Source organism: Nicotiana tabacum, chromosome 17 (assembly GCF_000715075.1).
Source record: "Nicotiana tabacum cultivar K326 chromosome 17, ASM71507v2, whole genome shotgun sequence".
In the NCBI taxonomy this organism is placed as follows: Eukaryota; Viridiplantae; Streptophyta; class Magnoliopsida; order Solanales; family Solanaceae; genus Nicotiana; species Nicotiana tabacum.
Genome location: NC_134096.1, coordinates 116,892,645 through 116,918,061, shown reverse-complemented (window position 1 = coordinate 116,918,061; position 25,417 = coordinate 116,892,645). Strand labels below are relative to the sequence as shown.

At 41.5% G+C, this 25,417-nt stretch overlaps 1 protein-coding gene across 1 annotated transcript; it reads right to left on the bottom strand.

Annotated features, from left to right (window-relative positions):
- Positions 1–306: 306 nt before the first annotated feature.
- On the bottom strand, positions 307–1,383 carry LOC107824231 (ethylene-responsive transcription factor 4). Its single transcript, XM_016650983.2, has one exon. The coding sequence runs from the start codon at positions 1,119–1,121 to the stop codon at positions 396–398; it is 726 nt and encodes a 241-aa protein (XP_016506469.1). The 5' UTR covers positions 1,122–1,383; the 3' UTR covers positions 307–395.
- Positions 1,384–25,417: the final 24,034 nt, after the last annotated feature.

Here is a 25,417-nt window from a genome sequence, read left to right as displayed (position 1 = left end):
GTAACGACAAATCACTTTATCATTACGTAACAAGGAATTTAAGATACAATATAATTTAAATATCAATAAATAATATACTTTAAGATAACTATATTCAAACAAGTTGTAAAATACGACAATACTTTGAAATATGATTCTTTATATTTCACAATTGTACTACGGTGGCGCTTGGTTGAAAAGTTGGTCAAAATTTCTTTCTAAAACTTTATTTGTTAGTAAAATTTGAGATTATATATTTAAATCTTATGTTCACACTATAGGCTAAACGTGTGAACTCACCAGCCGTCCCTCACCGCCACTTGAGAATTTAAAAGGAAACTACGACTAATTTTATTTTTTATTTTTAAAAATGGAGATGCATACACATTAATTCCCGATGAAAAATTGTCGCCTTTTCACATGTAATCCGGCGGTGGAAGGTTGAGGTCCAGATTTAGACAGTTGGTGGTGATGGTTGGTTGATTTAGATCGTTAAAGTTGTAGTTTAGCACCGACGATGATTCTGACTCAGTCGGAATTCCACACCCACTGACGCTATCGCCGCCACCTAAGAAAGCAACCGTCCCTCTTTGGCTACTGGGGTCGCGATTACTCACTTCAGCTCCAGTTAAAGCCTCTAAATACTGATAATCACGCGCCGATGGCGGAGCAAAACCTCCGGCAGCAGGAACATGACGAAACTGATAGTTCTGTTTCAGATACGTGAAACTCGCCGCACTACCAACGGAGGACCCACCGCCGAGGTTGAGGTTGTTCTGTTTCAGATACGTGAAACTCCTCGCACTACCAACGGAAGACCCACTTCCGAGGTTAAGATTCAACGGTGCCGGCGACGAGTCCTTAATAACTGCCGGAGGAGGAAAATTGGTCTTGGCCTTTGTACCGCGAAACTCCCTTGCCGCAGCATCATAAACTCTGGCAGCTTCCTCCGCTGTATCAAATGTCCCCAACCACACACGAGAATTTTTGAGAGGATCTCTGATCTCAGCAGCATATCTCCCCCACGGCCTCTTCCTCACTCCCCTATAATGCACCTTCTTTGATACTCCGCCTCCATTCACAATCTCTGCTGCCGGAACTGTCACTGTCACTGCCGCACCACCCTTTTCATTATGCTCCATCTGAAAATCGAAGGATTGATAGAGAAGTAGTATACAGCTGAGCCTGAAGAAAAAAAGTGGTTATATATAGGAAAGGAGATGTCCAGACAAACTGACTGAAGAGAGGGAGTCGCCCCCTTCTCAGAATGAGAAGACCACAAAGTACGTGGCATTTGTGTTTTCTTGGCTGTTATTTAGTGGAGTATTACTTTCTCCCTTCCATTATTTGTCCATTACATGTATGTTCTGTTTGTAAAGTATCATAGATTTAAAACGTTAAATTTAAAAGCCACACTTCCTCTTTTGGACGGTATATTAAATGAGAAAATAAACTTATTAAATGGCATATATATAAAATTTCCATTAACTGGAAGTTATATTAAACTTAAGGCATGCTTATAGACTAACAGTTAATATCTTATATCTTCACATATATATATATGGGAGTAGTAAATAATATCTTAACCTAAGTGACACATTTAAATTATTCTATGGTATCCTTTGACCACTGACATGATTCGATTCCGAAGTCCAATAGCTTTAATTAAGCTCCTTACGTCTATATTATCTTGGTATCTGACTTATTTCTCTTGTATACTTCTAACATGCCACCCCCTATATATACCCTCACAAAAAAGAAATCAATATCTCTCTGTCTATTATTTTCACTTTTGTTACTTTATTCAATTCAAGAAAATGTGGAGAGCAAAATTCTTGTTGGAAACACCAATTGTGTTACAAGATTGAATTGTGTTTGCATTTTTCTAGTTCACTTATCAAATGTATTTTCCAGATACATTTCAGATAATTGAAATTTTTTAATATTAGGCGCCAACAGATTACGTATTACGCGTATGACAAGTAAAACTGTTATTAGTGCAATAAATAAATGTTTTTGACGTTTAAACATCTTCGTGCAATAAATAAATCTGATCTTGTTAGGTCATATTGTTTGATCAAAAAATATATATCTTGTTCAACTAATTAAATTTATATAAATAAGGGTTAATCTTAGTTAATAATAATATTCCAAAGATGAAGTTCTCAGAAGTGCAATAAATACTACGTAGATATATTTCAATAGCAACGGCGGCACACAATCAGTATTTAAGAAGTCAAAGGAAGTAATGTAGCATTAAATAATGATGAATAGCAATAAATGACACTTATGTAAATAGAACGAATGAGTCACCCAAGAAAGGATGAAATCTGTGAATATTCTTTCTGACAATGATGAGTAATGGATAAACCTTTGAATATCTGAGTTATTCTCGGAACCAGTGAAAAAGTATGAACAAGAATCTTAGTGAAAACGTTGTGTTTGTATGCTTGCAATAAGACCTGATTCTCTCCTTTAAAGCCAAAGTGTATTTTACAAATGAGTATCACATGTCCCCTATCATTGTGTCTCTTTCTATTTATAGAGAACATGTTCATAAAAACCCTAACTGTACAAGTGCAAAGAATATCAATTAGAATATTCCTTTTTATGTCCTATCTTGAAACTAGATGTTATAACTCTATCAAGGGTGCTCGACCTCGGCCTCAATCCTTGATGACTCCTCGGCTTCAGCCCTTACTGACGCTTCGACCACGGACTTCACCGTTTTTTAGATTACTTCGTCAAGTGACCGTTGGGAACGTTCCACCAATACTATTTTGACTTAAATATTCTAAAGATAGATTTTGACCCATACAGTTAGTCCCTCCGCTTATTGAGGCCGACTTTGCGGACGAGTTCGATGAATGGATCGTGTTGGTGGTGGTCGAGCTAATCAAGTGGACTATGTAGGTCGTGGTTGTTGCGGCGAGCAGGTAATGTGGCCCTCTGTGATCAGCACATTTCAAATGCTTCGAATTTCCCCGGCGATTTGCTGGAGTTATGCTGTCCACGAGTTTGGATGACATCATGACGTCATGCGTCATTATGACGCATATTCCCAATGCGTCATTTTGTTTTGCGTGCGACCTTTGATTAGTCCTGCCGCTTCGGTTCCGGTGCCAATCATGATGAGCCATTTTCGGTTTAGGTGGCATGACCTTTATAAATAGAGGTCTTTGAATACGATTTTGGAGTTTAAATCTTCTAACGCTTCAAAATCCCATACCTTTCTCTTGTTCTCTTCTTCTTCGAATTTCTCTTCTCTATTTCAGTGACTTACATTATTCTTCATTCCCCCTCGTTTGTTATTCTCCTTCCTCACGTTGAATCATGTCTAACGTACCTTCTGAGGCTAGAGAGGGGAGTCATGTTACTCCCTTGGCAGTGGTGTTCCCCTCCCATAAGGAGAGCATTCCTGCCACTGTTGAGGATGAAACCTTCTTATCGGTGGAGGAGATAATCCCACGCAACCCTGATTCCAGATCCGATTTCACCAAATCACCAGAGGCCGCACCTGGAGCTTTTCGGTCAGTGATGACAGTGAAGGAATTAGCGGAGCTTAAGGCTAAATTCGGCCTTCCCAATCATATCGAGTTGATCCTGACCGAGGGGGATACGGTACAAGTTCACTGATAAGTGGGGATTTTGACTACTTATTAGCGCCTTTTAGCTTTCGTTTGAGTCCAAAAATATTTAATTGTGTTCCCAAAAACTGATCAAATATGCTTAATTGCAAGAATATTGGAAAATGAGCCTCCAAGATGAAATCCTACTCAAGAAGGAGTGATCTGAATTCAAGGACAAAAACAAACACAGAAACTTAAAGTGCGGACCGCAGATTGTGCAGAAGAACTTATTAGAGATCTGTGAGAAGTGCGGTCCGCACATGAAATGTACGACCGCAAAAGCTAGGCAAGAGCAAAAGTCCAGAGAACCTGTCAACGGAAGTGCGGACCGCACAATTATTGTGCGGCCGCAGAAGATCAGCTATATGGCCGCAATTGCATTTGTGCGGTTCGCAAAAGAGCCATGTGCGGACGCACTCAGAAATGTGCGGACCGCAGAAAGAGAGAGATGCTGCCGCGATTCAGAATTGTGCGGTCGCAAGATTCTAATCCTGTCAGGTTGAAGCAAAAGTGCGGACCGCATATGGAATTGTGCGGCCGCAGAACCTCCGAAAGGGCATTTTTGTCTGAAAATTCTAGCTTTGTATAAATTAAAAAGTTTCACTTTTTAAGGTCAAGTTTTGACATCAATAGATACAGTAGCCGTTTTTCTTTACTCTCTTTAGTAGTTTTTGCCATTTTGAGCTTTTTGAACATAGATTTCTTTACTCTAATTATCAATATGGGTTTAATTATCATTTCTTCTGTCTTAAGCATGAGTAGCTAGATTTTCACTAGGGTTGTGACCTAACCCTAGAGTTTAAACTTAATGGGTGTTTGAATTATGTCTTGTTTATGGTTGGGTGCTTATTATTTAGCCTTGTTCTTGCTTTTAATTGTAGAATTAATGGTTGTAAATATTAGCTCATGCCTATTTGACTTGGTTTCTACTTGAGAAAGAGAGATTTAGTATAGAAAAACTTGGCTAACAAGAAATTGGGTCAATCGAGAGATTGATAAGACCAATTAAAGGGTTGAACCTAGAGATAGTAAAATCCGACTTGAGCTTATTATCAACTGCTTTGTTCAATACCCATTTGGACTTGAGAAAGATAAATTGGGAAAAATCACTCTTTGACTGAGAGGTATCGAGTGAGTACTTGAGTATTGATAGCTATAATACACCCCGGCCAATAAAACAAGCTTTAAGGCTTACAACCCATTAAGCGAATACCTAGGTGAAGGTCATAGCCCTAGGCCTTTTATATCATTTGAAAAACAACCAAAATCAATTTCCTAGTTTAAATTCTTAGTTTATAATCTTAGTTTAAATTAAACCTATAAACAACCCAAGTTTGTGGAAGTGCAATTTGAGATAGTTCATACTCATACAATGCAATTTATACTCCTAAATCCCACGTATAACTCCCTGTGGAATTCGACCCCGACTCCTTGTTGGGTATTACTATTGCAATCGACTGTTTCATAACATTGAATTGAGGTGTGAACTTGGACGGGATCAATTTTTGGCGTCATTGCCGGGAAGCATAAAAAATAGATTTAGCTATATATTTGGTTTTGTGTGTGAATTGTCTTTTTTTTCTTTCTTGTTACTGATTTGTGTGAATCAATTTTAGGTACTATTATGGGAAACAACAACGATCAACTCGGAAATATGCCTTTGGGGGATGTGGACGTTGAGCCGCGTAAGATCCTCGAATCAACCACGACTACCATCTGTATGACCAAGTTGAAGAGGTTCCTCTTGAACCTCAAGCAAATAAAAGAGGTCGGGCACCTCAAGACAACGTCCCAGTTCTACCTCCACCTCCACCAAGAGCGGCTCTACACCGGGTGTTGCCGAATGAAGGGTATGCAAGTGTCATTGTCCCGCCCCGCATTAGGACGGGCAACTTTCAAATCACAAATGTAATGCTCACATTGTTAGAGCAACAAGGATTCTTCACCGGGGCTCCGAGTCAAAATGCATACAAACACTTGAAGGGGTTTGTGGACACTTGTTGGGAGAGTAAACAGACAAAGTCTCCGAGGATGCTTTAAGGTTGAGGCTATTTCCTTTCTCTCTGCGGGGGAAAGCCTTGGATTGGTTAGAAAGATTGCCAAATCACTCTATCCATACATGGGATGAATTGGCGGAGAAATGTATTTCCAAGTTCTTTTCTCCCGGGCATATGGCTACTCTTAGAGACGAGATTCTAGCATTCAAACAAGAGCCCAATGAGCTGTTACATGAAATATGGGAGAGGTACCGAACTATGGTCAAAGAGTGCCCAAATAATGACATGACGAAGGCTATAATTCAACAAACTTTCTATCAGGGGATCAATACTACCAATCAGTGCGTGGTTAATCAACTTGTCGGTGGAAATTTCATGACAACGCCGTATGCGGAAGCTTGTGAGGTTTTAGATGAAATGGCGGATACTTCTTCGGCATGGAAAAGTAGAGCAAATGTTTCTCAAGGTGATCCGAACGTGATTCACCTACATAAAGAGTTGCATGACCATTGGCAAGCCATTGCCGAGTTGACCACCACAATGAATCAATTAGCAAAAGCTCAACTTCAACAAGTGCAAAACCCGAGAAAAGTCAATGCTATGGAGGGAGTTAGTATGATGGTGAATAAAAGAAGGCTCAAAGGTCCACAAGTACAAAATTGAGTGGAGAATTATGTGCAAGAAGATAGTGGGTTTGATCAAGATGAATCTTACAATGAATAAGAGGAGGAAGTGCTATATGTGAACAACTTTCAAGGGCAAAAAAAAAACTCTCAAGGCTCGAATCAACAACAATGGTGACCTCAAGGTAATCAAGGGAATTGAAATTCTAACAACCAAGGTAATTGGAATGGTGGCAACAATCAAGAGAATTGGAATAGTAACAATACTCAAGGAAATTGGAGTGGTGGTAATAACAAAGTAATTGGAGTGGCAATAATCAAGAATATTGGAGAGGCAATAACCAAGGGGGATGGAACAATATTCAAGGCAATCGGGGGTCGGGTTTTCAAAGGCCCCCGATGTATCAACAACTGAGCAACCCGCCTCCTTATCCTTCCCATGGTCCAAATTCTTCCAACAATGAGATGGGACAAATTGAGAACATGTTTAAGCGAATGATGGAGAAAAATACCGACTCCGATACCCAACTTGCCTCTCACAATACATCTATCTAAAACTTGGAAGTCCAAATGGGGCAAATCTCTCAAGCCCTAAACATTCGTCCTAAGGGGGCACTACCAAGTGACACGGTGGTGAACCCAAAGGGTGGAAACAACACGGGACATGCCATGGCCGTTACTACAAGAGTGGAAAAGGTGGGGATGCACCCACCTCGAATCAACAGAAGCTTGTAGATGATGAGCAAGTGGTTCAAGAAGATGAGATCCTGAACAATGTGGTGAAAGCAAATGAGGAAGTGCGGATTGATATTGATGATAATGAGGAGGAAGCTCAAGAGGAAGTGAACCCGTATAGGGATTACAATCTTGATATATCGGAACCGGTAGTGCAAAAGTCTAAGGCACCAATGCCTAGGCCTCCTCCTCCATATCCTCAAAGGCTCACCAAGCAAAATGGCGAGAATCAATTCAAAAAGTTCATTGACATGATGAAGAGCCTATCTATCAACGTGCCATTAGTTGAAGCCTTGAAGCAAATGCCCGGTTATGCAAAGTTTATGAAAGACTTAGTGACAAAGAAGCGATCAATGAATTTTGAAACTATAAAAATGACTCATCAAGTGAGTGCAATTGTGCATTCAATGGCTCCCAAGTTGGAGGATCCCAACGCTTTCACGATTCCTTGTACCATTGGAAGTGCCGAATTTGCAAAATCTCTCTATGACCTTGGGGTGAGTATCAACTTGATGCCCTATTCGGTTTTCAAAACATTGGGAATTGGGCAACCAAGACCCACATCTATGAGATTATAAATGGCCGACCGTACAATGAAGAGACCGTTGGGGATAATTGAGGATGTATTGGTTCGGGTTGACAAGTTCATTCTCCCAGCGGATTTTGTGATTCTTAATTTTGAAGTGGACTATGAGGTGCCGATTATTCTTGGTAGACCTTTTTACGGGAAAGGCTCTTGTTGATGTGGAAGTCGGTGAACTCACTTTTCAGGTGATGAAAAGGTGGTGTTTCACATGTGCAAATCTATGAGGCAACCGAATATAAATAAAGTGTGTTCGTTCGTGGACTTGGTGACCGATTTGATTATTGATGATACAAGTGTCACGATTAATGTGGGTGACATGTTGGAGGCTGTTTTGCTAAATTTTGATGATGATGAAATGGATGGCTTCATAGAAAGTGTCAATTCTTTGCAAGGGACGGGGTCATACAATTATGCACCTCAGAAACTTTCCTTGGATCTCAAAAATAGGAAAACTCCTCCAACAAAGCCTTCAATTGAAGTGCCTCCTATCTTGGAGTTGAATCCATTGCCTCCATATCTCAGATATGAATTCCTTGGCCCTTGCTCTACTTTATCGGTTATTCTTTCCTCTTATTTGACTAACGTGTAGGTTGACTCTACATTGGCGGTGCTCCACAAGAGGAAGAAAGCTATTGGATGGACTTTGGCAGATATTCGGGGAATAAGCCCCACATTTTGCATGCACAAGATTAACTTGGAGGAGGATGGCAAACCCTCCATTAAACATTAAATGAGACTCAATGAAGCCATGCAATACGTGATAAAAAAGGAGATCATTAAGTGGTTAGATGTCGGGGTTGTCTACCCCATTTCTAACAGTTTGTAGACTTCTCCGGTGCAATGTGTTCCGAAGAAGGGGGCATAACTGTGGTCACCAATGATAAGAACAAGTTGATTCCAACAAGAACGGTGACCAGGTGTAGAGTGTGTATGGACTATCAGAAGCTAAACAAAGTCACAAGGAAAGACCATTTCTCACTACCCTTTCTTAACCAAATGCTTGATAGGTTGGCCGGCCGAGCGTTCTATTACTTTCTAGATGGATATTCGGGCTACAATCAAATCCTTATTTCCCCGGAATATCAAGAGAAAACAACCTTCACTTGTCCCTATGGCACTTTTGCTTTCAAGCGGATGCCATTTGGCTTATGCAATGCACCGGAAACTTTTTAACGGTGTATGATAGAGATCAATACGGATATGGTAGAGGACTACCTTGAAGTCTTCATGGATGACTTTTCGGTAGTCGGGGATTCCTTTGATGATTTCTTGGCAAATTTGGATAAGGTTTTGGCAAGGTGTAAAGAAACGAACTTGGTATTGAATTAGGAGAAATGCCATTTCATGGTCAAGGAGGGTATTGTCCTTGGACACAATATTTCAAAGAAGGGAATAGAGGTCGACAAGGCAAAAATAGAGGTGATTTCTAAACTTCCACCTCCAACATACGTGAAGGGCGTGAGACATTTCTTGGGTCATGCGGGGTTCTATCGGTGTTTCATAAAGGATTTTTCCAAGGTGGTGAACCCATTGTGCAAGACTTTGGAGAAATATGCTAAATTTCACTTCAATGATGATTGCATGAGAGCATTTGAATTTCTCAAGTTCAAGTTGACAACTACTCCCATGATCACCGCCCCGAATTTGAGAATTCCTTTTGAGCTCATGTGTTATGCTAGTGATGTGGCGGTTGGAGCAGTTTTGGGGCAATGTATCAACATGATCTTTCATCCGGTCTATTATGCTAGTAAGACCATAAATGATGCCCAAGTCAATTACACTGTGACTGAAAAAGAGCACCCTGCCATTGTGTTTGCTATTGAGAAGTTCCGCCCGCACTTGATGGGTGCAAAAGTAATTATCCACACTGATCATGCGGCACTTTGTTACCTTATAAGCAAGAAAGATTCCAATGCCCGGTTGATGAGATGGGTGCTTTTGTTGCAAGAGTTTGACATAGACATCCAAGACCGAAAAGGAAGTGAAAACCAAGTGGCGGACCACTTGTCTCATTTGGAGGAGGAGGAGAGGTCGCATGATGGCCTTGAAATCAATGACTCCTTCCCCGATGAGCAACTCTTAGCCATTTCAGGGAAAGAGGTGCCATGGTTCGTGGATCTAGCAAATTTTCTTGTAAGTGGGATCACCCCGGATGTGTTCTCTTCAAACCAAAGGAAGAAGCTCAAACGGGATTGTCAAGACTATTATTGGGATGAACCGTATCTTTTTCGGATTTATACGGATGGCGTGATAATAAGATGTGTACCGGAGAAGGAACAAGTTGAAATTCTTGGGGCTTGTCATTCTTTGCCGTATGGTGGTCTCCCTGGTGGAGTTAGAATGACGGCCAAAGTGCTAAGTTGCGATTTCTATTGGCCCACTCTTTACAAGGATGTAAGTGATCTATTTGAGCGTTGTGATGAATGTCAAAGGGACGGTGGAATCTCAAAGAAAAATTAAATGCCCCTCACCACCATTTTGGAGATTGATATTTTCGATGTGTGGGGTATTGACTTCATGGGACCTTTTGTGAGTTCTTGTGAAAACACCTACATCTTGGTCGCGCTTGATTATGTGTCTAAATGGGTTGAGGCCGTTGCTCTATCCGACAATGAAGCAAGAAGTGTGGTGGAATTTTTGAAGAAGAACATCTTCACAAGATTTGGTACTCCGCGGGCTATCATAAGCGATGGGGAGTCGCATTTTTGCAACAAAGCTTTTGACACCTTGCTTAGAAAGTATGGTGTCACTCATAAAGTTATGACTCACTATCACCCCCAAGCTAGCGATCAAGTGGAAGTCTCCAACTGGGAGATAAAGAGTATTTTTTCCAAAACTGTGAATGCTAACCGGACGAATTGGTCCAAGAAACTTGATGATGATTTATGGGCTTATAGGACGGCTTACAAAACACCTATCGGAATGTCTATATACCGGTTAGTGTTCAGAAAAGCCTGTCATCTTCCGGTGGAACTTGAGCACAAAGCCATGTGGGCTTTAAAGAAGTTGAATCTTGAGTGGGATGTCGCTGCCAAATTAAGGGTGGCACATTTGAACGAGTTGGATGAGTTCCAGTATCATACATACACAAGTTCGTCCTTATACAAAGAGAAGATAAAATATCTTCATGACAAGTGCATTTGAAACAAAAAGTTTAAAGAGGGTGATCTTGTGTTGTTCAATTCGCGGTTACGGATGTTTTCCGGAAAGTTAAAGTCTAAATGGAGTGGCCTGATTGAGGTTGTGGCTGTGACACCCTTTGGTACTTTGGACTTGAAGAATAAAAATGATGAGGTGTTTAGAGTCAATGGTCACCGGGTGAAGCATTATCTGGGAAAGGTTGGTGATGGCCACGTCGTGGCGGTAATTCATTTCAAATGATGGTAATCTGCGTCGTGTCGCGACATTAAATCAGGCACTTCTTGGGAGGCAACCCATGTTTCTTTTTCTTTAGATAGGTCTTATTTTGTGCAAACTGGTTTTGAAGTGTGTTGAAGGAAATGTGCTCAGAAAATCTGGCTAAGTATGGAAAAAGTGCGGACCGCACAATTTTGAATGCTATAGAAGAAGTCAACTGCGGTCGAACAATTCTTGTGCGGACCGCACAAACTCAGATGGAAAATTGCAAACTCTCTGAAGTTTGTCTGTCAGAGAAATGGTCAAAGTGCGGCCGCACAAGGAAATCTGCGGTTCGCACCAAACTTGCAGTCGCTCACATAATTATGCGGACCGCAGATCAACAGAGGGAAATTGAACAACATGTCACAGAGTGCGGATTGCAGAAGGAATTATGCGGCTGCACTCGTCTCTTGAACCCTTAGCCAATCCCGTATAGTATAAATAGTAGCCCCAAGGCTGATGTTGAGACTTTACACTCTCTGAGAAATTAAAACAAAGGCTAAAATCGTGCACACTACTGAATCAATTATCTGCCACTTAATTGAGAATCTTTGATCATTCCTTAACACCACTTCATCACTGGTATGTTAAAATCATTTCTAAAATTCGTCAATTTTCTTAGTTTATAATTTATTAGTTATTTTAGACCATTTGTCAATTTCATATCTATGAGGGGTGTAATTTGTGTTAGGTAAACTCCTAGTTGCTATTTGGAGAATGGGTATTTAGTTTATCATGTTTAATTGCTACTACCATGCCCAATTTGTGTAAAAGATTGTAACCCTTTAGGAATGTGCCCGATTTAATTTTAAAATGTGCGTACGTACAAGGAATTGCGCGGTTCGCAGAATTACGTGCTTAGGGCATTTGTTTAGGCAAAAGTGCAGACCGCACTTGAAATTGTGCAGTCCGCAAAAATTCAATCGCGGCCGCAGAACAATGTGTGCGGCCACAGATCGAGGCATTATTTGTCTTCAGAGAGTTGCCATTTTTAAGGTATTCATTGTGCGGCCGTACTCAAAAATGTGTTGTCTGTACTACAAATGTGTGGTCGCACTAAAAATTATGCGGATCGCAATTTCATCTCTGCAACCGCACTTTCAAATTGTACGGTCCGCACAACCCAACCTGCGGCCGCACAAGCAATTGTGCTGATTGCATTTCCTTACCCTGCAACATATTTTGTTCTGTGACTTTCTTTTTATCTACAATTGAATTAGAACTGACTCCTACTGTTGTTTGTTGTAGAAAATTATTAGATCCTATGGTTGTGGTGATACATCAAAGGGGAAGGGTGAACCTTCCAGAGGCAAAGGCAAAAGCAATTTACCCCTCGCCCTCTAAAGAATAATCGGTAAGAAAGTCATAGCAGGCCAAAGTAGACAGCCGGAGCCCTCCGAGTCAAGTTCATATGCCCCATCTAGGGAAGCATCGGAGGGCGACCAAGTGCAATCATAGCCTGCTATGCAATCAAAACCACAACCGCTTCAAGACAGATACCAACTGAGAAACAAGCCTACCTCTTCTGAGAGCACTTCTGAGGGGTCAGAAGGTAACAGTCAGGCTTCGGAGCCTTCATCTACAAATGCCCCCGATGCACCAACTACTACAGTGGATGTGGATGAGATTACGGATGATGGCCGAGGGGGTGATACCAGAGTTGCCGGCCTTGAGAGGTCAAAGAATAAAGAAATTTGGGAAGATAGGTTCGTCAGTCTAACTGCATTCAATGGTTTCCGAGAGTGGTGGCCGTCGAGATCGTTCACTCTTGAGCGTCAGTTCTTCGTTGAAAGATCTTGGTAAATACAACCCGGCGGTGTTGAGATAATTTCGGGAGCGGAAGGGGTGGACATGGATCACTCAAAGTGTGGTAGATGCCAAAGAATACCTAGTCCGGGAATTTTGCACCAATGTGGCGCAAATAAAAAAGGGGACCAAAGTGGCGAAAGTGAGGAATCGGAAAGTGAGGTTTGACCAGAGTACCTTGAACACATATTTAGGGTTGGAGGATGTTGAGCCGGTTAAATACTTGGAAAAGCTAGCTATGGGAGATGCAGCTCGCCCATGGCTATCTTAGATTCTGGCAGCTCTGAGACCATCACCGCTATGGATCACAGCAGGGGTTCCTATTAAGAGGAACACCCTAAATTTTGAGGCAAAGGGATGGCTGACATTTATGTGTAGCAGAATTGTCCCGTGTCGAAATGAAACAAATCTCCCAATCTCGCAGGCAGTGCTAGTTGCCTCTATCATGGCTGGGTACCCAATCAATGTGGGTGTCGTGATGTCAGCCAACATGTCTTTGGTCGCCAGGCTAGGTGACACCTCCTACCCGTATCCCAATACTATCACTGAGTACCTTACGGATGCCGGGGTAGAGTCGAGGTATTTTGATACCAAGGTGCGGGCGAAGAATCCCTTCTCATGGTATTCTTTGACGGTTGGTAGAAACCCAAAGAAAAAGGGTTAGCCGACTACTACCATAGGCCAGTCTGATGAGCCTTCGATGGTAGCTGCAGTGTCAGCCGACATGTCTTCTACTTTAGAAGTGCCTTCTACCGGTGCCACTGCCATGCCTCCACCTCTTTTTTCAGAGCCTTCAGCATCCGTTCCCCCCACTTCGACTTTAAGGCCAGTGCCTATGCCCACTCATCCACTTTCTGCACTGTGAGTCTCCCAAACACTTGCGAGCCTCAACAATTAGATGCAGACAGCTACTGCAAAGCTGTCTGACTTATCCAATGCTGTTGCAGCACAGTCATCCACCCCGGCACCCCTGATTTCTCCGACAGTGGAGGATATATTGAAGAAGATTTTGGAGAATCAGTAGATAATCATGAACACACAAAAACTACCTTTGCAAAGAACCGTGGCATTAAGAAAATCAAAGGATTATTGTCCACTCAAACATAAAAAGAAGCTACTAGATTAAAAAGAAGCTACTGAATTAAATATTGACTAATAAGAAAATAAAATAAATAAGCTACAAAGCAAGCTACTGGAAGCATAATGAATGTACATAATGAGAGAGGAAAAGAGAAAATATATACATCAATAGAGACAGAAAGAGGAGAATCTATACATGATAAAAATTAAAAGGAAAATGTTACCAGTTATTACAAACCAAATGTCAAATCATCCAAATATCCACTAAACTCCACCCCTCCCCCCGAAGAAAAGTAAGCATTGTCCCCAATGCTTAACAAAATAAGAATAAAGAGGGGTAAGAGTGAAGAGGACTCCCTATGTTGTTGTGTCTATAGCAGCGTCGCCGCCCTCAGTCTCCTCTAACTGGATCTCATCATTCTCGGCTCTCCGAGTAACGGGGTGGGTGAACATCTGTCGCACCGCCTCAGCAGTGTCGGCAGGCATGTTTGGCTCCTCAGACTGGCCAGCTGCTGCCACTGGAACAGATGGTGCTGCTAGAGCTGCTGATGCTAGTGGGTCTGACCCTATGAGCAAATCGAATGGAAGCTCACCAGCTGCTTCTATCTTGGTCACCTCTCTCCTCAACCTATCAACTGATTTCTTGGACGCCTGAGATTTCTTCATCTTCTTTACCTGCTTCCCAAGCTCCATCGAAGTTTGAGAATCTACAATTTGAAAAGCTAACTTTCCAGTAAGTTTGAAGAATTTTATGCTAGAAAACTATGTTTGATTAAGTTATGTACTAACTACTAAGTTAACAACCTATAAATCTATAATTCTTGACACAAAGGAGGACAAAAATACTACATGCAGAATAAAGAGCATAATAAGACTTCAGTGAAATAAGTCATGCTTTATATAAGTTCTATTTGGAACAAGATTATGTAGATCGCAACCTGATTGAAAGGTGGAAGAAGGTGTTTTAAGGCAACATCCTCTACATCGTAAGAATCTGTCTGTTTCTTATATTTAATTATTTCATATTTCCTGTGTTTTGACATGCAGCCTGGATATGAGCGTCTCTGCATGTAATATCAAGAAACAACTCATAGTATTTATGAGTTTTTTGCAAGTACTTGTGCATGTCATGTCCCCAAGCACCTTAGGAAAGTTGTTGTAATAGAGTGTCTATATTGTGGATGTCAAGGTTGTGCCAGTGGGGAGCAATTGGCTTCCCCTAACAGTCTGATTTTTCTATCTTGAAATACTATGGCTTTGTCGTATTTCTGAATTTCAAGGCATTAGAAACCTTTGTTTGTGGCAATCTAGCCGGTATACATGACTTACTTTATTGAGGATATAAAGAACATTATTGGACTTCAGGAAATAACTATATGTTTCTTTATTGTGTTTCCTTACTACTTTATTATACGAATATCCATTACATTAATGTATAGGTCAAAATTCACCGTAAAATATTTAGGGTAATGCAGCATTAAGGAAAGAATCAGTCGAGGTCGGCCAGGGAGCAGTGAGGTTCATGGTAAAGATGGCAACAATGGCCGAGGTCGAGCATCGTTGACAGAACAACAACGACTAGTTTTTTAAATAGGATACTAATATTCTCTGCACTTGTACTATTAAGGTTTGTTAGATACATGTCTCAAATAAATAGGAAAGATGGGGAGGAAAAAAGGGCATGTAATATTAACTTGATAAGAATACTTTTCAGAAGAAAATTCTCTCTTGTAAAGATACAAAAACTACTTTTTTATCAAGATTCTTACCCATATTATTCCACACTTTTACACCAAATCCGAGAATAGTCCGAACAAACCTTGGATTTATCTGTCATTCATCATTGTCAGGAGGAACATTCGTCCAATCCATCCTTTATTGGGTGAATCATTCCTCCTATTTACTTAAATGCCATTTACTGCTATATATTGCTAGTTACATCTCCATTATTGTTGATTCTTTATGAACGTTTTGTGCTTATCTTTGTCAACACTTCATTGGATATGTCTCATCTCACACACGTTTTCAAGATTCACATCTATAATTATTATCATTAACTAGATTTAACCCGTTATTACATAAATTTAATAGTTTAGCCGAAAGTTATACTTTTTGGTCAAACAATTTGACACCGTCTGTGGGGACTATCTAGTTAACTCTTTTAGTTTCTTCTGGATCTACAACGGACTCTGGTCACTAACGTAAAAATAAACAACAAAACAAGAACAAGAATCTTTTTTCTCTCTCTACATACATAGATCTAATATGGCAGGTAACATAGAAGAAAGAACGAGAATAATGAGCGACCTTCCAACCAACCTCATGAACATCATTCATGAGAGCTCTGAAGCATTGGATGAGGAAACAACGCCCAGTCCCTCCCCTAGGCGAGGTGGGTCACCCCCCTCCCCACTGAAGCATAAACAAATATCTTGGTAAGACGGCCTCCACATCCGCGGTAGAGGAGGCGCCGCCAGCAATAAAGAAGCTCTTTGAGGCCTGGCTAACTGACACGCTAACCAGCGCCCTCTATAAGCCCTCCATATGGCAGGTATTACTCACAATGTTGTTTGAAATGCAGGTGATGACGCTCTCACGTCCATTCTGAAAAGGATGGAGGAAATAGAAAATGAGAACAAGCTACTTCGGGACCAAATGAGAGAGCACAAAGAAAGGGTCGATAAAATATCGGGCCCTCCCAAGCTCTTGCCAAAGAGAAACACCGGTCGGTTCGTAGGGGAGCAATATAGTGACGACGACGCCCTACATGCCATACCAAAGACGTTCAAAATGCCGCCCTACTTGAAAATATATGACGGCATGACCGACCCCGAGGACTATGTGACCCACTATGTCACCGCGATGAAAGGCAATGACCTCGCCAAAGAACAAGTATCCTTCATTTTGCTGAAATAATTTGGCGAGACCCTCACTGGAGGAGCATTAACGTGGTATTCGTAGATGCCCATGGGTTCCATCAAAACATTTGAAGAAATGGCTGACAAGTTCGTAACGGCCCATGTTGGGGCCAAAAAGGCAGAGGCGAGAGTAAACGACATATCCGCAATCATACAGTCGTCGGGAGGGGGATTGAGGGACTTTCTCGACCGATTCAACCGAGTAAGAATGACCTTACCGAATGTATCGGAAGGGATGGCCGTCACATCTTTCCAAAATGGGTTGAGCAGAAATGATTCAAGGGAAACAAGAAAGTTATTGAGTCGGCTTATGAAGTACCCACCCCCTCCCCCCACGACTTGGGACGAAATACATAATGCATATTGCGCCAAAGTCCGAGCAGATGAGGACGACCTCAATGGGCCAACCTATCGACTAACTTCGGTGCAGGCAGAATCTAGGAAAGATCGAAGAAATGATGTCAGAAGAGATCTTACGGGCCTCCTTTGCTGCTAGAATCTACCACCATGACGACCCTGCTGATATGAGCCCATGTTGCCCCGATTTGGCCTGAAACAGCTCCACTGCTACTGCTGACTGGGCCATGATGGCGGTGCACTAGCCGAAGACTGAGCAAAAGACTGGGACGACCCTAACGACCCTCCCCTAAATATTAATTTGCCACCACCAGAAGAACCACCAAAGTTTCCCGTAGACCGGGCCTTATTACTACCCTCTCGCTCCATTTTGTTCCTTAATTTGCGGGTCTCTGTGGCTTGAGCGAATGCCACCATCTTTTAATAGTTCATATCAAAATTCAAGGCAGTTATAGCAGCCTCATTAATTACCAAGGGACTAAGGCCCTGTATAAATCGGTGCACTCTAGCCTCCATAGTGGGCAGCATGTAAATAGCATACTTAGACAGGTACACGAATCTCATATAGTAATCCCACACACTCAAGCTACCTTGCCTCAAGTTATCAAACTCAGTAGCACGGGCTGCCTTAGTCTAATCGACCATTCTCAATTCAATAAGATCGGCCATGGTGTCTCGACCACGCAACGTGACAACACAATCCCTATAAACCCACGCAGCCAAAATAGACTCACCAACTGGAGTAGATACAGCGAACGACTCATAAAGTTGTTCTGGTTCTATCCCAAATTCCATAGCAACATAAGGTGTGACATATGACAAAGTGGAACCGGGATCAATAAGAGCATATACATCATGAGATTGGACAGTCAATATACCTGTGACAACATCTGGAGAAGCCTCTGAATTCTGGCAACCCCTCATAGCATAAAAACGGTCGGATCCTCCCGAACTCTGTGCTCCACCCCTAGCTGTACCACGCCTTGTGGGTGTTGGAGTGCCTCGAGCTGGAAGAGGTGCTGCGGATGTAGTAGCTGCAGAACTGGCTGGTTGTGCCATGCCCCTGGCCGCACCCTAGCGGGACGAAAGACAATCCCTCTGAATGTGACCCCTGAATCCGCATCTGTAGCATATAGGTAAGTCCATGTAGCATATTCCTAGGTGCATCTTTCAACACCTAGGACATGGGGTGAAAGTTGACTTTGATGATATCGGGTTCGGATTGTGGTTACAGGAATTTGAGTAGCTTCCTTATATTATTTGGGACTTGTGTGCAAAATTTGAGTTCATTCCGAGTTGATTTGATAAGCTTCGGGACGGGTTTTGGAAGTTGAAAGATTCAAAGTTCATTAAGTTCCATTTGAGGTGAGATTCATGGTTTTGATGTTGTTATGCATGATTTGAGGCCTCGAGTAAGTCTGTATTATATTATGGAACTTGGTGGTATATCCGGATGGGGTTCTGAGGGGCTCGAGTGAGTTTCAGATAGGTTTGGGTGGTGTTGCGCTCGTTTTTTATGTTTCGACGTCGTTTCTTCAAGCATAAATGGTACCACATTAAGCAAATGAGCTTCAGCTTCTATTTTGATTGAAGCACTAGATCCGTATCATAATTTTGGAACCAAAGCAACTGGAATCTTCAAGTTTCGACATCGTATGAGGAATTTATGGTCATTTTACTAACAATTGAGTTGCCGGATTTTTTTCAGATTAATTACGAAATTGCTACTGAATTCGTCTTTAAAAATTTGCACTATTTTCAAATATTGAAACCAACATATCTCCTTCATTATAAGGTCAAACGGAGTGATTCAAACTTGACTGAAATTTCACAAGGAATCCATTGGAGAAATCAAAAGCGAGTTTCGATATCATTTAGCATGAGAAATGAGGCAGAACAGCTGGGCAGAAATATATAATATAGAGGGTTTGTTCATTTGGTTATATTTTGAGTTGGGGAGCTCGAATTTTGGGCGATTTTGGAGGTTATTTTCACCACATAGATTGGGGTAAGTGTTCTATACTCAATTTTGGTTATATTTCATGAATCCATCTTCGTTTTTAGCATTTGATTGATGAATATTTGAATTTTGAACATCGATTCGGAGTCGGATTTGAGTGAAACAAGTATGGTTAGACTTGTTATTGAATGGGTTGTCGGATTTTATGAGTTTTGTAGGGTTCCGAGGTGCGGGCTCGGGTTTGACTTTTGGGTTGCCTCACGACCTAACCCGGAACGACATATCCCATATGTCAGGACCACCGCTGCATCTTCATCCTGCCATGAAGAGGGATCACCCCGATCGAGAACGGGGACTCACGGGAACGAGAGAGGTATGCCCCCTTTATTATCCGCTCACAATTGTTTTTGTCACCTATAGAGATAGTCTACGCCTTAGAGAAGCTCGGACCGAAGGTGAAGTGGCCGCAAAAAGATGAGGTCAGACCCAAATACCAGAAAATCATACGCCCTCTGCGAGTTCCATCAAGAGCGAGGACATAAAATCGAAGATTGCATCGCCCTCAGACAGGAGGTCGTAAACATTCTACGACAGGGACACCTCAAAGAGTTGTTAAGCGATCAAGGAAGGCCCAACTTCGCCAGAGGGCGTGAATAACACCAGGGGCCGCCAAAATTGCCCTCGCCGGCCCGCACCATCCATATGATCATCGGTGGTGGGGATGACGCCTCCATCGCCAGCGTGAAGTTCACCAAAATCCACAAGCTCAAATGGTCGATCACCCACGAACGGAATGATGAACTCGAAGAAAGCATCATCTTCGATAAATCAGATACCAACAGTTTGTCCTTCCCTCATTATGATGCTCTTGTTATCACTTTACGAATTTCAGATACCGATATGAGATGAATTATGGTAGACGATGGGAGCGGTGCATGCATTATCCACCCTCAAGTACTTGCACAAATGAAACTAGAAGATAAGATAGTGTCGCACTGCATCACACTAACAGGATTTAATAATGCAGTTAAGCGAACATTCGGCGACATCACACTCCTCGTCCTAGCGGGTGGCGTCACTCTGGAAACCATATTCCACGTCATAGAATAGGACATAGCATACAATGCCATAATAGGGCGACCATGGATACAAACCATGAGATATATCCCACCCAGCTTGTGCCATGTCATCAAATTCCCAACTCCATGGGGAATATTCAATATACGAGGGGAGAAACGCACATCCTAGGAATGCTACCGCATCGCCTTAGACTGTACGGCCACCAACAAACAAGGGATAAAGAAAAAGAGGCATAGCAATCAACAGGGTCGAGGTCGGTATGTGATGACAGCGAGGACGTCATCAGAGACCCCGATATGGTCGAGGCCGCAGGATTGACGAGCGCAAAATACACACTGAAATTATGCTCGCTAGTCAAAAATAGTATAGTATAATTATCTTCTCTATATGGATTGGATTTAAACAGTATTCTTGTAGTTCGTAGCTGGATTGCTATCCAGGAGGATCAACAATGGAGATTTATACAATTAAGAATTGAAACTAAATAAGAACCTAAACTATTGACTAATGACAATCTCAAAAAAGATAAGCAAGGAGTTATCAATAGGAGAAAATATGGGTTGATAGGATAGGTGTAAGATAATTGTTCGGGATCTAACTCTAGAAAATTCACTTCTAATATTCAAGTGAGTCTCTCGAATTCACTTAATTATCTGTACAAATGTTTAGTATAAGCTCCTCTCTCGATTAAGTTTCAACCTCACAATATGAACCACTTTAAGCTCGGTGAAGATATGCAAAAATTCATAATGGATTGGTCTTTAGGAGAATCTCTTTCGATTATCCTTCTAACTTGGTTTAATCAAGGATTCAACTAGCCTATTTCGATTACTTAGAAGAATCTATGAACTCAACCAACAACATAGTGCAAATATATCACAAGTTATGCCTCTTTCTATTACAAGAACAGGTGAACATAGATGCAAAATTTAAACCATCCAACAACGATTCAAATAGCTAAACATAGAGTTATAATTCACAAATAACCATAAATACACCAAATCCATCAAAACCCAAGAGGTTCTACTCTATAGACATGGAGGAGTTCTTCACAAATGAAACAAAAATAGAGAAAAACATAAATACAATCCAAACCCGGATTTGAGTGAGGAAGGATAGATGAAATCATTGTGCTTTTGCTTCTCCTTCTTCTCCTAAACTTCCCTAGGTCTAAGATATGTCAAAATGTGTGTCAAAAATGGTGTTTTGGGGTATTTAATCTGCCCCCAAAGAAAATCCCGGATGAAACTACCCTTTCTTAGCGAAATAGGGCTTTTCCTGGATAGGACATGCGCGACCGCGCACTTTGCACACCATTCTGCCCCAAGTGCGCGCCCAGTGCGCGACTACACACTTGGTCGTGCACCTGGGTTGTATAAATTGGAAATTTGGGAAAGTGTAAAAATGAAAGTTGTAGCCCTTTTAAATAGCTTTCCAACGATATATTGTGAAGTCCAAACGGAGTTCGGAGCGAAATGTTATATGCATTTTACTGGACACTGTGCAATATGCTTGCTCGATTCTTCGTTTCGTTCCACTATCATCCGTTTATCCCTGAACTCGATACCGACTTAATCCTTGGGCTTTTACTCAGACTTCAAAGCTCCAAAATAGCATGAATTCATGCCATAACATCTACATAGATCAAAAATACTCCTACAAGGTATAAAACACACAATAAGTGCAAAACACGCCTAATTAAAGCTCAATATAAGTAAAGTGCAATGAATAAGAGTGAAATAAGTGACTAAAACATGGTATTATAGCCTACCATAAATACCCCACACTTAAACCATTGCTCGTCCTCGATCAATCAAACTACACTTCTGTTACACCTTATATTTTCGTACGTAAAAGTGCGTCATGAGCAAGCTAACGTACGACTAAAAATGAGATCATATTTGAAAATATATATAGTAAGTTAATCATGTTACCTAGTAGGTTACAAATATTGAAGATCATGAACAACAAGTACAAAGAGGGTTGGAAGGTTCAGAAGCTAAAGGAATTGAAGAAAATAATGTTTCGTCAAAAGTCGACAAGTTGGGAATGTTATAACATATACTTTTGCGGTGATACTAGGGTGCTTAACATGATAAGGAGGTTATGTTATGAGTTATGTTAGTCGTATGATAGTCATGTGTTATGTTTTGAAGTCAAGCGAGTGGTGGAACAAAAGTCGATGAAAGTCATCACAAGTTACGTTCATAAGTTTTACTGAAACTTTGGGTCAAATGTAACTGCGATTTTCTCCCACTATACTTAGATTTATGAGGTGTTCCTCCCATTAAATTGAAGATATATTAGTCTATTTTCTAATTCATTAAACTGTTTGTCAATACAATATCAGAGTAGATAGATACGCGAGACTGCACAGACTGTCACCTACTTGCTTAAATAAGAGTCCAAAAATGGGCCAGTTCAGGTCGTCCAAAAATGGGCCAGTTCGGGTCATCCAAAGAGGCATTTTTAAAAAGATATCTCATTCATATATTAGACTAATAATAGGGCATAACAACCAAACACAAGCTCTGCAAAAATCCTCCCAAAAATTGCCCACAAACCTCAATTGATTTTCTATCCCTTTCAAGTTCTAATTGGAGGTAAAATCTAGAGTTTGAAGAACCAATATAGGAGATGAGTTATACAACAAATAAGGTAAGTTTACTGCTCTCTTTCATCCATTTTTTTCTACTGTAAATGCATGGTAAGTCGTTCTATATTTGTCAGAACTCACGGGACGGTGATCGAAAGTCGTGAGTTCGAGTTATTCACTTGTAGCGGACTGTTTTGTGTTGCTGTTGGGCTGCGTATTTTACAACTATTTTGTGGAGTTTTGGATGAGGAAGGGTGTGGAGAAACACCATATAAATGCAGGGTGGTGGACTGGTCGTTTGTTGTAACATTTTCGGAATGTTTAACACTACTACGGTTGTCGTTTTGTGTATGAAGAGATTGGGGTGTGTTGGGATGTTTTGTAGTATATTGTGGTGTATATAAGGTTGAAAAATAATGTATATATGTTTTCTTTGTTGTGTTCTTGTGTTGTTGGTGTTATCTTGAATTTGGAGGAAGTAAAGATTATGGGGGAGATACTGCCCGTTTTAATAGAAAATAAGCGTGTCGTTCGTTGTGCGATAGTTGTACCTTTCGTAACTTAATAATAGTATTATTATCGTTGTTGTATATTAAGGTGCGAAGAGGCGAGTTCAACTTGGTGATTGGAAAGATTGTGATAAGGTATGTTAAGACTAAGCCCTTCCTTCATTTTGGCATGATCTCGTAACTACATGTGTTTGATAACGAGGCATAAAGAGAAGTTCATACTACCAAATTTAAATACATTATCCTAGTCTCATATGTTACAGTATTCTCCCTTATCGGGAAATTATATTCAATTGAGTATTGTCTTCTTCCAGTCAAGAGAGCAGAGGGTCTATATATATATAGTATTACAGTATTTTCTCCACCATTGAGCTATAATCGGTGGGCAAGCCCCTATTGGGCAACCTCTGATCAGATGGTAAGTTATATACCAAGCCTACTGTTGTCGAGCGCCTATGAGCGAGCCCAGGATGGCCGAGATACAGAGCCTAGTATGGCTGAGCGCCTATGAGCGAGCCTACTACGGCCGAGCAGTTACACGTACCGAGCCTTATAGGGCCGGACATTTATTTTATTTACTATATTGAAGTAGTTTAGTCAGTATCAGCAGGTAATTATATCTCCAGATCATCTTTGACTCCCAGTTACTTTCACTTATTATATTATTAGTTCAGTTTCAGCTTTCAATTATTTTATTGCCTTACATACTCGGTACATTATTTCGTACTGATGTCCCTTTTCTAGGGACGCTGCATTTCATGCATGCAGGTTCAGATAGACAGATGGGTAGACCTCCTCAGTAGGTGTTTCTCAAGTTCAACCTGATCGGTAAGCCCCACGTCCTTCGGAGTTTTCGGGTCTAGGGTTTTATGTACATCTTCTGTATGTATGTATATATATTATGGGTAGGTCGGGGCCCTGTTCCGATCACAATACACCCATCAGTAGAGGCTTGTAGACATATCCTGTCAGTTAGTGCAGCATGTTGGGCTTGTAGGCCTGCTATGTATATTTTGTTGGTTTGTCAGTTGTAGTAGTTATGATGGCCTTGTCGGCCTAGCTTTATATTGATGTTTAGTCAGTGCTAGTTTCTGTTCAGTTTTACATTTTGCTTCGCAAATTATCTTTCAATGTGGACCTATGGACAAATTATGACATTATATGTTCAGAGCCCCTTAGTCACAAGTTGGTACGCTAGGTTAGGTGAGGCATCGGGTGCCGGTCTCTCCCCCCATGTTCGGGGCGTGACAAACTTGGTATCATAGCAGTTCTGTCCTAGGGAGTATACAAGTCGTGTCTAGTAGGGTCTTGTTTATAGATGTGTTGTGCACCACATTATATAAGCAGGGAACTACAGGGCATTTAGGAGTTAGTTACCCTTCTTTCAAATCTAAATCATGCTGTAGAACTGAGTTATAGGAAATTTGAGTTAAACTTACATGTTGGTGTTTGCATACATATATGGTGATGACTAGGAAGACTACGGCTAGCCATAGGGGAGATACATCATCAAGTGAGGGGACCAGCAGGGTACCCCCAGTAGATGGGGCTCAGTCTGAGGCCCAGGGCGAGACCCCTACTCAGCCATTACCGGCTCCTCCACCACTTGAGGAGACTCCTAGGGATACCGCACATCCAGTTCCCTTTCCAATTCCATCATATCAGGACTTGAGTAGTGCGGTGCATTTGTTGACATAGTTGGTAGCTACCCAGCAACATGCTAGGGCATCAGCTAGTGCAGGATCTTCTGAGGGGTCTGGGAGTTTAAGGGTTCGAGAGTTTATTGCTTTGAGTCCCCCAGAGTTCACGGGGCCAGATCAAAGGGAGGACCCACAGGATTTCATAGATCATCATCACAGGATCTTTCGGGTTATGCATTCCACAGAGAAAGAGGCAGTTGAGCTAGCAGCTTTTCGACTCCGAGATATAGCCATCCTTTGGTACGAGGGATGGGAGAGGTCCAGGGCACGTGATGCACCTCCAGCTAGTTGGGAGAATTTTTCATATGCCTTCCTTGACCAGTTCTTACCGCGGGAGATCCGACAGGCTCGGTTGATCAGTTTCTAGCCCTCAAGCAGGGCAATATGAGTGTTTGAGAGTATACTCTCCATTTTGACTCATTGGCCAAATATGCACCATCCATATTTGCTACTATGCGGGACA

Excerpts from the sequence above, each read along its gene's own strand:
- LOC107824231 (XM_016650983.2), bottom strand. The coding sequence starts at position 1,121 with ATGGAGCATAATGAAAAGGGTGGTGCGGCAGTGACAGTGACAGTTCCG.